The 16,689-nt window shown below is 40.7% G+C and overlaps 1 protein-coding gene across 1 annotated transcript; it reads right to left on the bottom strand.

Moving 5' to 3' along the window:
• Positions 1-3,752: 3,752 nt before the first annotated feature.
• LOC139442963 (N-alpha-acetyltransferase 40-like) lies at positions 3,753-14,589 on the bottom strand. The gene is made up of 9 exons (XM_071223886.1): positions 14,507-14,589; positions 14,202-14,246; positions 13,956-14,006; positions 13,272-13,324; positions 7,982-8,077; positions 7,349-7,507; positions 6,813-6,896; positions 5,381-5,458; positions 3,753-4,922 (listed from the first exon to the last, which is right to left on the bottom strand). Exons 1-9 carry the CDS (start codon positions 14,510-14,512, stop codon positions 4,739-4,741), a joined length of 756 nt encoding a protein of 251 aa, XP_071079987.1. The 5' UTR covers positions 14,513-14,589; the 3' UTR covers positions 3,753-4,738.
• Positions 14,590-16,689: the final 2,100 nt, after the last annotated feature.

Below are 16,689 nucleotides of genomic sequence, written 5' to 3' on the forward strand. Positions count from 1 at the left end.
CGCTGCATTTTACATCAGTCGGGAGAGCGATTTGCAAACACAGACTAATGGACGTTCTTCTTCTCCTTTCAGAAGGTCCCTATGGATTTGGATGTTTATCAACGAACAAACACTTAAAAGAGAACGTATGTAGTTTGTCGATGTAATATGTTCTAGAACTGTCCATTTTTAATGCGCTAGATTCCATTCTCCGAAGGAATATTCATACCACGCCATTATTTTTAACTAGGCTTTTGGATCAGTGTGAACTTCAACTTTATTCTCAAACTCGTGGGGAGTATGCATAGTTCTGTGACGCAGACGTGACATAGAACTGTGTTCTCTCTGTGACGCAGATGTGACATAGAACTGTGTTCTCTCTGTGACGCAGATGCGACATAGAACTGTGTTCTCTCTGTGGCGCAGGTGTGACATAGAACTGTGTTCTCTCTGTGACGCAGATGTGACATACAACTGTGTTCTCTCTGTGACGCAGATGTGACATAGAACTGTGTTCTCTCTGTGACGCAGATGTGACATACAACTGTGTTCACTCTGTGACGCAGATGTGACATACAACTGTGTTCTCTCTGTGGCGCAGATGTGACATACAACTGTGTTCTCTCTGTGACGCAGATGCGACATACAAATGTGTTCTCTCTGTGACGCAGATGTGACATAAAACTGTGTTCTCTCTGTGACGCAGATGTGACATACAACTGTGTTCTCTCTGTGACGCAGATGTGACATACAACTGTGTTCTCTCTGTGACGCAGATGTGACATACAACTGTGTTCTCTCTGTGACGCAGGTGTGACATAGAACTGTGTTCTCTCTGTGACGCAGATGTGACATACAACTGTGTTCTCTCTGTGACGCAGATGTGACATACAACTGTGTTCTCTCTGTGACGCAGATGTGACATACAACTGTGTTCTCTCTGTGACGCAGATGTGACATACAACTGTGTTCTCTCTGTGACGCAGATGTGACATAGAACTGTGTTCTCTCTGTGACGCAGATGTGACATAGAACTGTATTCTCTCTGTGACGCAGATGTGACATACAACTGTGTTCTCTCTGTGACGCAGATGCGACATACAAATGTGTTCTCTCTGTCGTCTGACGTTACAGAGAAACAATATCTTAAATGTCGGACTTTGATAACATCTATCTAAATTTTGGGGTAAGACATTTTGGGAAAAAGTAGGCATCCCCATTGGCACCAATTGTGCTCCCCTTCTTGCTGATCTTTTTCTTTATGCATACGAACTGGAATTTCTACTCGGATTGGCAAAGTCAAAACACACACAATTGGTGCCCATGGGGATGCCTACTTCTTGCCTATAAATCGTTCCCCAATTCTTTAAATGGCTATTGAAAACAGTTTTATATTGGCTGGCGGCCATATTGAAAATAGGCATCCAACTTTTACCAAACTAGGGTGTCATCGTTGGTGGAAGCAAGTAGCTTCATTGGTCCATTGGTTTCTGAGGAAAGATCGACGTACGACCGACAAACAGGCCATGGCATTCTTTCACTTGACTTTAGTTGAGCCAAATTGTGGATATTCCTGACAACAAGCAGATGTTCACAGAATGCAAACTCTGCACAGTGAATTGCGTCGCCTTTGACGATTGGGCCAACCTGCCCAAGTCACTTTTGAAACGAAGCTATGGTGGAGAATAGATCCAGGTTTTCATCACAACAGAATGGAGAAATAATACACTGGATGCCACGACACTGTAGTCAGTCAGGTCAGGGTCGAGTGTTCGTCCTTCCTGGGTATATCAGTCCAAACTTAGCAGCTAATTAATAGCTTCTTATATTCGACACACGAGGAATGTTAAAACCACACTCAACAAGAGCCCACTAATTTGAAGATCGAGTATTCAGGCTATATTTGTCAGACCCAGCAATGCGACTGTCTCGTACCACGAGGCGTGGGTCGTTGGTAATCCTTTTCAACAATTTTACTGAGTGCGAGTGAGTTGGGTTTAACGCCGCTATGGACAAGTATTTCACTTATGCCACAGCATGTCAGTTTAATGTGGGAGTACAGCCCGATGGGATGCAAGTACAACTTTGGTGAAACCCACGAGCACGAGAAGGGTGCCGGGCAAACCGGCATTCGATAATTTCAAGCCGCCGTGAAACTGACGGAGTAAACAACATTCACCACAAATCTCCAAAACTTATTCAGCATACCAACTGTGAAATAGCTTTTGTTCGTTTGCCGCCGCACTAGGCAATATTCCAGCTCTATTGTGGGCGCAGATAAATACGAGGCTGGTAAAGAAGTTCTAAGCCTAACAAACAAAACCAACAATTGTGAAAGTGTTTTTAATTTTATTTTTCTCCATGCTGTTCAAAACACTTCTCATATGGATTGTGAAGCTTTTCAGATCCTATGGAAAAAAGTTTTCTGAACCCACCCTGAAAGAAAACCATTCACGGTAGCTTTGAGGTCACTGTCGTTAAAGCGCTAAAGGTGTTCTTTCAAATTAGGAAACCGGTGGAAATCACAGGTCTACCGTGTATGGAGGGTGGGGAAGCTATTCGAACCCACACTGTCGCGACGGAGCCTTTGCAAGTCGAGAGGTGTGAGAAGAGGCATTGTCATGAAATAGTAGAATTTCAGCAGTCAGCAATACTCGCCGTTTTTCTTTAATAGAATCTCTCAGGCGATGAAGTAAATCAGCACAGTAGGCATCGGTAATCAACAAGGATCATACCTTTTGCATCCCAGAATACAGTGGCCATAACTATCTTCACTTATCTTGAAGACTTGAAGGTCTTTGGTGCCATTCCATTGACTGACGATGGATCATAGTGGTAGACCCATGTTTCATCACCCGTTACTAATCTTTTTTTGAATTTCACGAAATCCTCAATTAACTACAAAATTTCTCTTTACAAAATCAGAATTTAGAAACTTTGGCACCAAAGAAATTCAAGTCTGTTTGACCAGCCCTCGTATTTGGACCAGAAAAACAAATGATTATTAGTATGAGAGATGTCCAATACCATCTGGTTGCGATGACATACAATCCACCAAGTCATTCACTAATGTCATCACATATTACACTAAGCATAATCTTATTAAAAAAATAATTAGGAGTGAACAAGCAATGCTGGGGGTTACACATAACGTGACAACATCTTTGCAGTTTCATCCTGCTATGGAATATTTTCGTCGTTTGTTATAACAAGCTCTTTCTGGGAAGAAGCAATTTGATACCCTCCTCGTTAAAGCTTCATAATTGTTTCTTGTTAAACAAAGCAGTCAGCAATGTTCCAGGTGTATGGTGGCAACCTGTTAACAATTTGGACCAGACAAACACGTGATTTTCTAGAGTATCTGACCCGTGAAGATTCCGGGTTAGAATAGGCCTTCAGCAACCCATGCTTGTAGTAAAAGGCAACCAACGGGATCGGGTGGTCAGGCTCGCTGACTTGGTTGATGCATGTCATCGCTCCCATTTGCGTTGATCGATGCTCATGATATCAATCACTGGATTGTCTGGTCCAGACTCTATTAATTACAGACCGCTGACATATAGCTGGAATATTGCTGAGTGCAGAGTTAAACAACAAACCAACCTACTATAGTATCTTGTGACCAATGGTTGGTTTCTGGTGGTACAATGTCTTTCTAATCTGAACACAAGTCTGACAAGCAGTTCCACAAGTTCCACCATCCCCCATTCTGGTAAAAAGCAAGACATGACTCGTTGTCATCATAGAAAAATATTTTAATTTTACATTTTCAAAATACAAAAAATACATGGACTATGCCAAGTATGGCATGACATGACCTGTGAAGGTGTCTTTATCCTTCATGAAATATTTTGGGCTAAACAATGTAGTTGTTAAAACTAAACAAATAAAGGCAGAATATTCAATCAACCTGTCACTGAACTAAAAAAATCATAAACAACTTAACTGCCTCCCTTTATAAGAATTAAAGCTAATTATATACTTTGAGTCTGAAATATACAAAATTACAACATATCAAACAAGATAGTTCATGTTCCATCATGGCAAATCGGAACACAAGAATCAGAAGAACAAAACATATGAATTTTCAAACATATAGTCTGTATAGGCATGACAGATTAATTTGACTTTAAGTGGTTTGGTTATGTTTGGCATCCATTCCGTTGTTTGTACTCTCCACAGTCAGTTCCATGAAATTGTCAAATCTGATCTTCTTTCTGAGTGAGTGAGTATGGTTTTACGCCGCTTTTAGCAATATTCCAGCAATATCACGGCGGGGGACACCAGAGTGGGCTTCACACATTGTACCCATGTCGGGAATCGAACCCGGGTCTTCGGCGTGACGAGCGAACGCTTTAACCACTAGGCTACCCAACCGCTGCCTTCACTTCTGAACCAATGTCTGATAAGGAAGCCACAGATATGACAACTGATAAGCAACGGACTAACTTATCTACACAAAATAAACCATGTTACCGAAACATAATAAGGCTTTAATTAAGCCCGAAGGTAACTAGCAGACTAGTACCATTCCTCTAAATCAAAACATAAATCAAATCCATAAAAGAAATAAGAGTATTCTGTACACTCACAAAAACATAAAATCAATGGTAAAATGTTTTAAAAATCAGAATTTTCCTACGATCACTTGAGGATCAGAAAATGGCATATTTATAACAGCAACATTTCGATTGAATGTTTCAATTGTTAAATGAAGGTTCTGTGGATGAAATGTTCACTCAGTCATTGCACTAGTACATCAACTTGTGATTGCATCTCGGAGTACATCTCCAGCTCCTCCGTTAGCTGCCATTTTAGCTTCCTCCTCTTTCTCTTCCTTGATTTTCAAAAGTTTACCAAGTTTTGTATACTTGCTGAGAATTATGTAACAATAGCTCTCGTAAAACACAGGATCCTCTGGTGAAGTCTCATCTACTTCATATCTGCAAAATAGTAAATATATTTCGTGTACGGCATGTGTTTGTTGTTATGGTGCTAGCCTGTAATTGAAACTGGACTAGTCAATACAGTGACTGATACTGTGAGCAACAATCCACACTTTCGGAGTACGATGCCACGCAGCTGGTCCCCGCATGGGGAGTGAGTGAGTTTGGTTTTACTCCGCATTTAGCAACATAATATTCCAGCAATATCACGGCGGGGGACACCACAAATGTGCTTCACACACTGTACCCATGTCGGGAATCGAACCCAGGTCTTCTGCGTGACAAGCGAACGCTTTAACAACAAGGCTCCCCGACGCTCCGGTTCCCGCATTGGCCTTGGGGAGGGGGGAGAAGAGGCTGGTGAGATAAGGGTGGGGTCGTGAAAAAAATGACATGGCAAAAGAGGGGGAGGGGGGTGCAGCCAAAATTTATCACAACTATTGAAGTTAACTCACTTTAGCTTGCTTGTGAAGAAGTTGTATCCTTCCAGGTTGTGTTTGAACGTTGTCAGCATCACTTTCCTCATTTCATACCTGCAGACCAAGATGTAGTCAACTTGTCATGATATGAAACAACAATCATTAGACAAATAGGAACTTTGTACCTTAACAGCTAGTGAATGTTTATTGCTGCAGGTACCGAACTACAGATAAGCTTCATATTTGCGTAAAATATGCCAAAACAATATTCAAAACCCAATTTCTTTCAATTAACTTGCATACAGAAACGCATGCATTTAATGAAAATCTCAAATGTATAACAACAGCATGCGTAAATATCCAATGAATCTTTTTCAGCTGTGTACAATGGAGCTAATTTCTGAAACACAATTATGAGCTAATTTACTTTCCGAATCAAGCCTTGATATACATCTGAAATTTTTTAAATTTTTTTTTAAACCTCAAAATGTTAGTTCATTTTGTGTATTGGTCACCCAATGAAAAATGTAACAACCCAACATCAAAATAGAAACCTTCGAGTAAAAACTCAATTGTTCAAAAATTTCGGAGCTATGAAGTACTGACAGGCACATTAGAGCATGAGCTACGAGTAAAGCCATCGGGGTACGTCAACATACAATCCTCCAAGTCACGTGACCTCCAGATATCCATATTAGTTTGTTCTCATTACAATCATGAGGTACTGGGGACCCATTCCGACCCAGGATCCCACAGGGCTGATTCTACACTCGAGTATTTGAGGCTGTTCAAACTGCAAGACAACATTCGTTGTGTTCATGATAACCCTATTTGGCTGTACACATTCTGTGACTTGAGCATGTGACAGCCAATGAATAACGAATACCGGTATGACCATTTACTGGCCAATAACACAATAGCACTGTATGTATTTCTAGGTGGAGCACAGCTCCGGATAACATTTTGAGCAATTGAGTTTTTAAAAAAAGGTTTCTATTCTAATTGGGTTATTACATTTTTCATTGGGTAACCAATATTTTTTCACTCATCTATTCATCACTCTATTGTTTTTTTTTCCAAAAATAAGTAAACATTTTGAGATTTAAAAATAAAATGAAATAATGTTTTAAATGTATATAACGATTTTAAATATAGGCTTGACTCGGAAAGTAAATTAGCTTGTAATTGAGTTTCGGAAATTAGCTCCGTTGTACACATGTTGAAAATGATTCATTGGGTATTTACGCGTGCTGTTTTTAAACACATGAGTTTTTAATTTATTGCATGCGTTTCTGTACACAAGTTAATTGAAAGTAATTGGGTTTGGAATAGTTTTGGGGGTGTATTTTACGCAAATACGCAGCTGATCTGTAGCTCTGGTGGGGAAATATACTTCAATCTACTTGATTTTATCTTGTTTATTCTATTTTCCAGACATGAGTGTACAATCTAAATATATACTACTCACTTGTTTGCCATTAACTCGATGATCTGTGTCAGGAATTTACCCAAACCCTTCTTGCGGACATCCTTTATCAACTGGATTTCATATCTGAAACAGAAGGGGGCACCTGAAGCTGACATCTTTATCTATAAAGAAAATCACATAATATTCACAAAATCCTTGCCATGGACAAACACAGATGACAATCACCAGGGTCACAGGCAAAAGATTTCTAGTACCCACACTTTATGTCACAAATATTGTTACTGATATTTAAAATGTTTTTTTAAACATGAACAAAACTGTTAACCCGATGTCACATACCGGTAAACTATATTGTATGACAGCTTTCAGTTTGTGATTTGAACAAATTTGTGGTCACTAAAATTGTTTCTATATTTTAGCATGCTAATATTGTTCCTAATTCCATTTTCATTGCACTACTACGTTGCTTTACAAAAGAAAACTACCCAAACTGTTTCAAAAAGTAAAGACAAACAAGAAATGTTTCTCGTGTGGCGTAACCAATCTGAACGCTGGGTCTTAGAGGGTCAACTTACAAGTACAACACTTCATCATCACACTCGATGTCGAATCGGAAGTGGACAAAAGCAACTGGTTTATTTTCTTGGTCTCGGGCTAACAAATACCAAGCCTTGTCTTCTGTAAGCTCCTCCCTCTTTTCTCTATCTTTCCAGCCCCATTCACAAGATTCGTATCTGAAACAGAACGCAACACACTTAACTAACATTCCATTTCAGCCCTCAAAATTCACGCTTGTCCGCTAGCCTCAGACTACTAAATTGTGCTGAGGACAAGTAACAAAATAATGATGGCAGTCCTCATAGGCTAGTAGCATTTTGGGGCTATAATTTTGAAACAATTTTCAATGCTTGTAACATTATAAACATTTATGTCTCCTTGAAGCAGGACCAGCTACAATGTCTTACAACTCGTGAAATTTAGTTTCCACTAGTTCTCTGGACTAGTCTTTAAAAGTACATTCTCAGACTGCCCATTAATTAGCGACCAAATGGAATAATGGAATAGGAAATTGATTATCAACAGCCAGAGTAATAAATATGAACTATTAACTAACCAGCCAGAATAATATATATGAACTGGTAACTAACCAATGTTAGGCAAAACTTTTGTCTAAAGTGAGCTCATTTCTGAAATTGTAGAATACTTACAACGACTGCATGTTCTCTTTGGTCAGCTGGAAGATCCATTCTATGGTCTCTTGGTCCAAATCTGCCACTTTTTTACACTCGATCTTCACACTCAACCTGCAGGATACATAGCTGAAGGTAATCCTTCTAACATTATAGAAATGGCTGATGTGATAGTATGACTGGCAAGCCATTAACAGTGTGCAAAGAAACCTGTAAGTTGCTGCGTCAACTTTATAAGTGAATAAACAAGAAGAGTGAACTTCTTTGAAACCTTCTTTACTTGGGTTCATGTGTTACAAGAGCGCGGCTTCCGGTCGTTGGCCATGTGCTGTGTAAGGGAGGTAACCCCAGCTGTAGCTGTATGGCGCTTACCGCTAGTTAAGATATAAATCTACATCCTTTCTCCTTTAAGAGAAATACTTACCAAAAGGTTTTTTTTTTTTGTTTTTTTGTTTTGTTTTCAAATGAAACATCACAGCAGTCTATGTGACACTGCCAAAGATTAATACAAGAGTGTTGATGAAAAGTCCAATGGAGGTATGACTTCCTCCTGAAAATAATAAAGTTAGTGTCTCTGAAATTTGTTGTCAACTCTTTGTTGACAGAATTAACTAATACAGTTGAAGTCCACTGGTCATAATGAAATGTCTTTAAATCTTTAAAAGGCATTTATGATTTAATACAGTTCAGTGTCAATCAAGGTATTTGTGATTTGGTTTCACAATTCTGCCACTCCTGGTAACTGTCATGTTAGGTTGTGTGTTGTTTTCTGGCACCACCATCGGTCTTGTGTCTTCACTTCTCTTTGTTGTGATTTCTTGTCTCATGTTAGTCTCTGTAACTTGTGTTTCAGTGTCTTTAGTGTGGAGTGTGTATTCCTCTGGTGGGGGCATCAGCTTCACTGGTGTTTTCTCATGTGTGAATGAGAGTTGTCTTCTGTTCCTTCTTAGGTCTTTACCTTCCGAAGATATGATGTAGGATCTGGGTGACTGATCCAGTTGTCTGACTAGTCCTAGTCTATCAAATCCATTATTTGTTAGAATTCTCACTTTGTCACCAGGTTCAAGTCTAGGCAGCAGTTTTGCTGTCTTGTCGAAATACTGTTTTTGTTGCCCTCTCAGTTCTACAAGGCGTTTGTAGATACTTGATGGTTTTCGAATAACTGGTGAAAGTAGCTTGGACGACATGGGAGTTTCAGTTTTGGTTCTGCGTGACATGAGTCGTTGGGCAGGCGATCCCAGGACTTGATCTCGGGGTGTATTTCTCTGGTTGAGTATGGCAAGGTATGGGTCACTGCCATCTCTACTTGATTTTTCCAAAATTCTTTTGGCAGACTGTACTGCCTTTTCAGCAAGTCCATTGCTCTGTGGATAACCTGGACTGCTCGTTTTGTGTGTGAATCCCCATGTTTTAGCAAATAATGCAAACTCCCGTGATGAGAATTGGGGCCCGTTGTCAGTTAGAAGAGTGTCTGGCACACCAAACCTAGCAAAGTGCCCTTTTAGCTTTCTTATTACAGCTGCAGAGGTAGTTGTGTTCAGCGTGTTCATTTCTATCCAACCAGAGTATGAATCAACGAGCACAAGGTATTCGGTTGAGTTCCAAGTAAATAGATCTGATGCAAGTATTTGCCAGGGCCTGGTAGGAATCTCATGACATTTGAGAGGCTCCTTCTGCGGTTGAGATTTGCAGCTGTTGCACACTGCACATTCAGCTACCCACTGTTCAATGTCAGAGTTCATGTTACACCAATACAGGACATCTCTTGCTCTTCCTTTACACCGCTCTGCATTGAGGTGTCCTTGATGAATATGTTTCATGTAGTCATGCCGCAGTGATGTAGGGACAATGACTTTGTCTCCTTTAAAGAGGATGTTGTCGCATTCTGTGATTTCATCTCTGAACGAGAAATATTTCCATGCCTCTGGGTGTACATCTCGTTTGTACTGTGGCCAGCCATGTTTGACATATTGGCAAATTAACACAAGTTCCGGATCACGACCAGTTTCAGCCTTGAGTTGCTCACTTCTGGCATCTGTCATGGGTAAAACTGTCATTACCTCAAATTCCTCATAGTCAGGTATATTTGAATCATCTTTCAAGAAGGCTCTCGACAGTGTGTCCGCAACATGAAGTTCTTCGCCCTTCTTATAGACTAACTTCAGGTCGTACTGTTGCAAACGCAGAAGCATTCTTTGCAATCGCGCCGGTGCAGCAAAGAGAGCTTTCTTGTATATGCTGATCAAAGGCTGGTGATCAGTCTCTACTGTGACTTCTTTTCCAAGGATATAATCATGGAACTTCTCACAGGCAAACACAATTGCCAGGAGTTCTTTTTCGATCTGGGCGTAGTTTACTTGTGTTTTCGTCATAGCTCGTGAGGCATAAGCAATGGGACGACCGCTTTGGAGTACAGCCGCACCCAGTCCATTCTTCGAGGCATCACATGTTAGTGTGATGGGTTTGTTAACATCATAGTACTGTAGTGTGTTGGGCTCACAAATGTCCCTCTTGATACAATCCAGGGCCTGTTGGTGAATTTGATTCCAGTGCCACTGAATGTCGCTCTGTAGCAGTTCTCTCAAGGGTGCTGCTTTCTCACTGAGATGAGGAATAAACTTGGCAAGGTACGTGACCATACCTAGAAATCGTCTGAGTGATGGAACGTCATCTGGAGTTGGCATTTCGAAGATTGCCGTGACTTTCGCAGGGTCTGGTTTGACACCTTGGTCAGTTAACAAATGTCCAACATAACTGACCTCTTTCACTTTGAAGTGAAATTTGTCCTTGTTGAGTTTCAGCCCTATTTCCTCAGCTCTGTCCAGCACTTTCACTGCATTCTTGTCATGCTGGTCTTCGTTTTCCCCCCATATTATGATATCGTCCATGATACTCTCACATGGCAGGCCACTGAAAAGCATGTCCATGTTCTTCTGGAATACCTCACTTGCTGAGGTGATACCAAACGGCATGCGCAAGTAACGGTATCTACCGAATGGCGTGTTAAAGGTGGTAAGCAGTGACGTCTCATGTGTCAAAGGTATCTGCCAGAACCCTTTTGAAGCGTCCATTTTGGTGAATATCTTTGCTGCTGGCATTCTGGACATTATTTCCTCAATTGTTTTCATTGGGTAATGTTGCCTCTTCAATGCACGGTTGAGATCTTTGGGGTCAATACATATCCGCACACTGTCCGAACCCTTTTTCTTTGCCACTACCATTGCTGACACCCAATCAGTTGGTTCGTTTATTGGAGTTATCACTCCTTCTTCAATCATTTTGTTCAATTCAGCTCTTATCTTTTCTCTCATGGGTGCAGGAACTCTACGTGGAGGTCTGACTACCGGAGATACATCCGGATCAAGTTGCGCATCATACGACACAGGCAAGTTTCCAAGTTTACCATCAAACAACTTGGGGTATTTGTCCATAACGTCCTGTTTGGTCATTCTTTTTTCAGTTTTCACATCATGGATGTCAAGTTTCACCATGCCCAAGGCAATGCTGTCTTGTATGCCAAGGATGGGTTTCACTGGGCTGTCAATAATGTGGAATACTAGCTTGTGTAGTTTGCTCTTGAAGCCAATATTCATTTTGCATGTACCCAAAGTCATCATAGTGTCACCACTGTAAGCTACAAGTTTGACTGCTCCTGATCTGGAAATCATTTCTTTGTCTCTCACTTGTTTGAACAACGAGAGAGGCATCACATTGCATTTAGCACCAGTGTCAACTTTAAAGCTTGCAGCTTTGTCATTGATTGTGATTGTTGTATGTGCTTCTGATGGAATGTTGTCTATACCATCTATCTCTATAGTGTCAATAAACAAGCATTCACTTTCATCTTGTTCATACCAGTCGTCTTGAGATTCACAATTGCTTACTGGCTGCAGATCATGAATGCTTCGTGATCCTTGATACTTTGGTGGCCTAGTTCTTGCATGAAATCTACCCCTGCCTCTTGGACTTGATTTCCATTTCAAATTTCCACTGGCACTGTGACTGTATGTCTCCTGGCCAGAAGGACTGGACTGACACACTGACTGGAAGTGGTTGAAATTGTGGCATCTGTGACACCTTTTTCCAAAGGCCTGGCACCGTCCTTGTGAGTGTTTCCTCCCACAGTGTCTGCAGTCTCTCATATTAGTATTTCCTTGAATCGGGTGTGATTTAAAACTTGGTTTCTTTTGACTTACAAAGTCAACTTCTGTTAGTTTCTGTGTAATTTCTTGAACCCCTTTTTCTGATAGTTCATTGACATTACATAAGGTCACAGCTTTAGTTAATGTCAGGTCTGTCTCCTTTAATAACAGTTTTCTCAAATGATCTGATGCTATTCCACATACGATTCTGTCTCTCAGCATTTCATCTTTTAGAACTCCATAATTACACGTATTTGCTTTGGTGCGTAAGTCTGTGTAAAATGTTTGAAAACTTTCACCTTTCCCTTGTGAGCGTGTGTTGAACTTGAATCTTTCGATTGTCGTGTTTGTCTGCGGCAAACAAAATTCCCCAAATTTTCTTTTCAGGCATTTATATGATTCTTTAGATTCACCTTCACCGTAAACAAATGTTTTTTCTTTCTCAATTGCTTGTCTCCCGGCAATGTTCAGAAACACGTATGAACGAGCCTTGTCATTCTTGTCAGCGTGCGCCGCTTCCACGAATATGGAAAACTCGAGTTCGAATTGCCGCCAGTTGTCTGCGATGTCTCCTTCGAAGGATAATGGTGTAGGTTTGTTAAATGCGTCAGCCATCCCACTTCTGACACCATGTAAGTTGCTGCGTCAACTTTATAAGTGAATAAACAAGAAGAGTGAACTTCTTTGAAACCTTGTTTTTTTTCACAATTACCAATATTTCAACAGTAAAGAAACTACAGTTTCATAACCTTCCACAAATTTGTTTGTTTCTCAACACTAAACCTGAAATTTATGTTTCTTAGCTATCTCCTGACTTCTCCACTCAAAGTAAAAATCCAACAAAGAATGTCCAGTGCCATCTAATATTGGCATTGAGTGAGTGGGTATGGTTTTACGCCGCTTTTAGCAATATCACAGCGGGGGACACCAGAAATGGGCTTCACACGTTGTACCCATGTCGGGAATCAAACCGGGTCTTCAGCGTGATGAGTGAACGCAATAACCACTAGGCTACCCGACCGGACCCATTGGCAATGAAACTTTTTATAATATGACAAATTAAGTCTCCCTTTTTTAACTTGAAATACTGTGGATTAAACGTAAGGATACATACCTCATACAAAGAGGGCGTGCAGAATATAATTCAAAATGGCCATGACTCTTACCCATTTCGTTCATACTTTGTGAAAACAGGAAATGGTGCCAGTGGATCCCCAAGCTGAAGGAAGACAGCAAGTTCTTATTAGACATTAAAATACATCTCTGGGATAAGGTTTTCAGGAATGTAAATATTAGAATCAGTCAATAAGTCATCATGCATAAACCACATCTAGTAAGACCTTTACCAGGTTCACCCTTAATCTTTTCCAATACAGTTCTGATGAATTATACCAATTGTGACTGATCATGTTGTGCATCTATTTTTAACTTGGCTGTCATGGAGTGGCTTGAAATCATTTGACGGTAACAAGATAGCGTCTGATTGACTCATCCCGCTTGGTGAGGCATTATCGCAATAAAAATGTACAAGATGTGGTCATTTGACTATCAAAATGTAAACAGAAATACATGTTCTCAGAGGAAAGACATAATTTTAGTGTATTGCGATTGTTATTTGACATGCAAGGAGAAAACACAGTACGCTAAGATAATTGAATTTGCTGCACTTTCAATATTTGAATTTAATATGATTCAACATGCCCTCTATCTTAAATTAGTTTGCTATCAAAGTTGGGAGTTGCATATATGTCACTGATATATTGACAAATCTGGCAAGGATTCCAACCTACAGTACATAACCAAAGGGTCATTGATTGGGGGCGTGAAAGCAATTTATTTAAGAAACCTACCTTATTTGCAGTTTCAACCTTCTGCACGGATACAGCCAGTTTGGCATTTTCCTGAAAAAGAGACGAAAGCTGATGAAATGTCAACTTACACGTTTGAAGATATGGATTTATATCTTATAATGGCATTCATTGATGACTGTGACAAATTGTTTTCTGTAAAGACGGTCACCTTGTAATTTGCTTGCACAACAGTTTAATATGAAATAAAATCAACTCACGATCAGTCACGAACAAACATATACATACCTCCTTTCTTCTCAACTTCTTCTCTTTCCCTTTGGCTGATTTTCTCTGCAATAATATTGTAAGTGAGATATGCTTTGATACCACTGTTATGTCTGCATTATTTAGGAGTAATTGCTTGACTGATAACTTTTACTCGCAGTACTAACGTGTGGGGTACTTCTTGTCTTTTTCGTGCCAACAATATGTTGCAAATTTACGATCGTTTAAAACTTCCCCCTTGTCACTTACACAGTAGTTCGCTTAATGATGGAATAAGAATATCAATGGCTTAGAAAAATCCGTAAAGATGAAAGAAGTTAACTTACACCCATGTTTCGTTTCACTCAAAATACGCTCAGGAGGCAAGCACAATGAATGCTACTATTTCCCGCGGTATTTCGGGGTGAAGTAAAGCGCATGCGTGTGCAAAGGGGACCTAACTCGCCCAGTCATGCGTTTCACTGACCGCGTGAAATAGTGTTGTCTGTGATCGAGAAATACCAAGCTCGAGCCCTTGTTTAAAAAATAGAAAACCTCCCGAAACTTTCAATATTCAAAAGTGACCCTTTTCTCATATATTTGATATATACATTTTCAGGGTAGTATTTTATTTGTTTTGTAAGATAGGCATTTCTTAGAAGTTGAAGGATGACAAAGTAGACACAATATATGGATAACAACTTCACTATTTTGCTGTAATAACGAACTTTTATTTGTTTATTATTTCAGAACCGAGAAATAGAAATTGGCATGTCTGATGTCCCTTAAAAAAAGAAAATCAGATTGTTTGCATCCCCATTCACAGGAGAGAAAAAATGTTTTGAAGCTGTTCCCGATTATGATTTTTTGTTTCTGAACATGCTAACAAAACAGGATATATCAATTCTTTGATAGGCATTACTTAGAAGTTGAGGGAAGACAAAGTTGACACAAGTTATGGATAACAAATTCTTTAATAACTGTGAGGGCGACGTTTCGGTGTAGATCCTTGTACCGTTTTCAAGCAAAACAGGATATGTCACTGGAAGCAAATAAGGATAGGTCGATGATTATTTTGCAACTTCTAACTTAGCGACAACAACCACATAATAACACATGGAAGTTAGTTAAGCGCCCCCAGTTATCACCAGATGGATCATGTCAACAGAGACCATACCGGTATCATTATATATGACAATTACACGCCTGATACACGTGTTCCCCGAGTATGTCTGTAGTCGGGGGATATGGTGAGGTGAGGTGAAATGGGGTTTAACGTCGCGTCCAAGATTATTGCACTTATATAGCGACGTGCATGCCTGTGGCTGCTTGTACTAGTCCGGACTGATGCCGATTTATAGTGCCAGCCCACTGAGATACCATGCCGCAGTTTAACATGAATACCCCACTCAATACTCCGAGCCGACCAGTCCTTGTTTAAGCCTCTTAATGCCGAGCGCCAGACAGGGTAACAACAAGTACCATCTTATAACGTCTTTTGGTATGACGTGGTCGGGGATCGAACCCCGGACCTTCCGCTCTCCGGGCGGACGCTCTACCACTATACCACGGAGGCGGTCTCGTGGGATGTGGAGATGGAAGAACAGAGCCTTCATGACAAAACGACAGTGTGTAGTGGAAGATGTGAACATGTAGACAAAACCATGGATTCCACACAGAAACATAACCTGATCTACTACTGGTCTGCCACAATAATAAAAACATTGAAAGAAGTTAACAGATGATGCTATATCGGGACAGGTATGATGCCGGAAATGGCAGTATCGAGTGTAGACCCCAAGGACCCGGACGACTGATTCCAGACGTTTACGCATTCCTTGGACCAGACGTTGGATTTGACGTTGCGGAATCCTTTGCCAATCCTGATGTAAAGCAGCATCAAGTTCATTGACATCCAGCTCTGGTAGATCTCTCGCACGTATTCTATGCTCCAAAATGTCCCCATAGGTGCTCGATGGGAGAACATACGACAGGAGGCAGAGAAATACAGCTGTGACTGCCAAGAACATCGTGTTTATTGTTTAAGGCCAGGTTTACAAAGTGCCGATTATGGCTCCCGTTTGAAATCAGACAGCGCTACGACACGAACGGTGAAAAAGTCGGGTTACTTTCCTCAATGACCTTGAATGTCCTATCATTGTCTGAACGCAGCCGTTCGTAACGGAGTCCTGTGCGGATCGGAAAAGGTCCAGAGAGGTCGGCCAAGCACCCCCGACAGTATGGTGCTCGGGAAACTCAGCCGATTTTGTCTAGTCGGATTACAATCGTGACAATGTCGTGACAGATTCTGCTGTATCGGATCAAAATCGTAACAATGTTCTGTGTTGTCTGGACGGTGTCCTGTGTATCGGGACGCTGTCGTGATGAACGGGCATGAATTGTTCATTGTCGTTTCTTGTCGATTAAGTCCAGATTGCTTTCCGGATCTTGCCGAATGCGAACCGTCTTTGTCGGTTCACTGTCCGGTCACTGTCTGATCTCTGTCGGCTCGCATTCAAGAGAATCGGGA

The sequence above is a fragment of the Haliotis cracherodii genome, unplaced genomic scaffold (assembly GCF_022045235.1).
Source record: "Haliotis cracherodii isolate W230 unplaced genomic scaffold, xgHalCrac1.p SCAF_5, whole genome shotgun sequence".
Classification (NCBI taxonomy): domain Eukaryota; kingdom Metazoa; phylum Mollusca; class Gastropoda; order Lepetellida; family Haliotidae; genus Haliotis; species Haliotis cracherodii.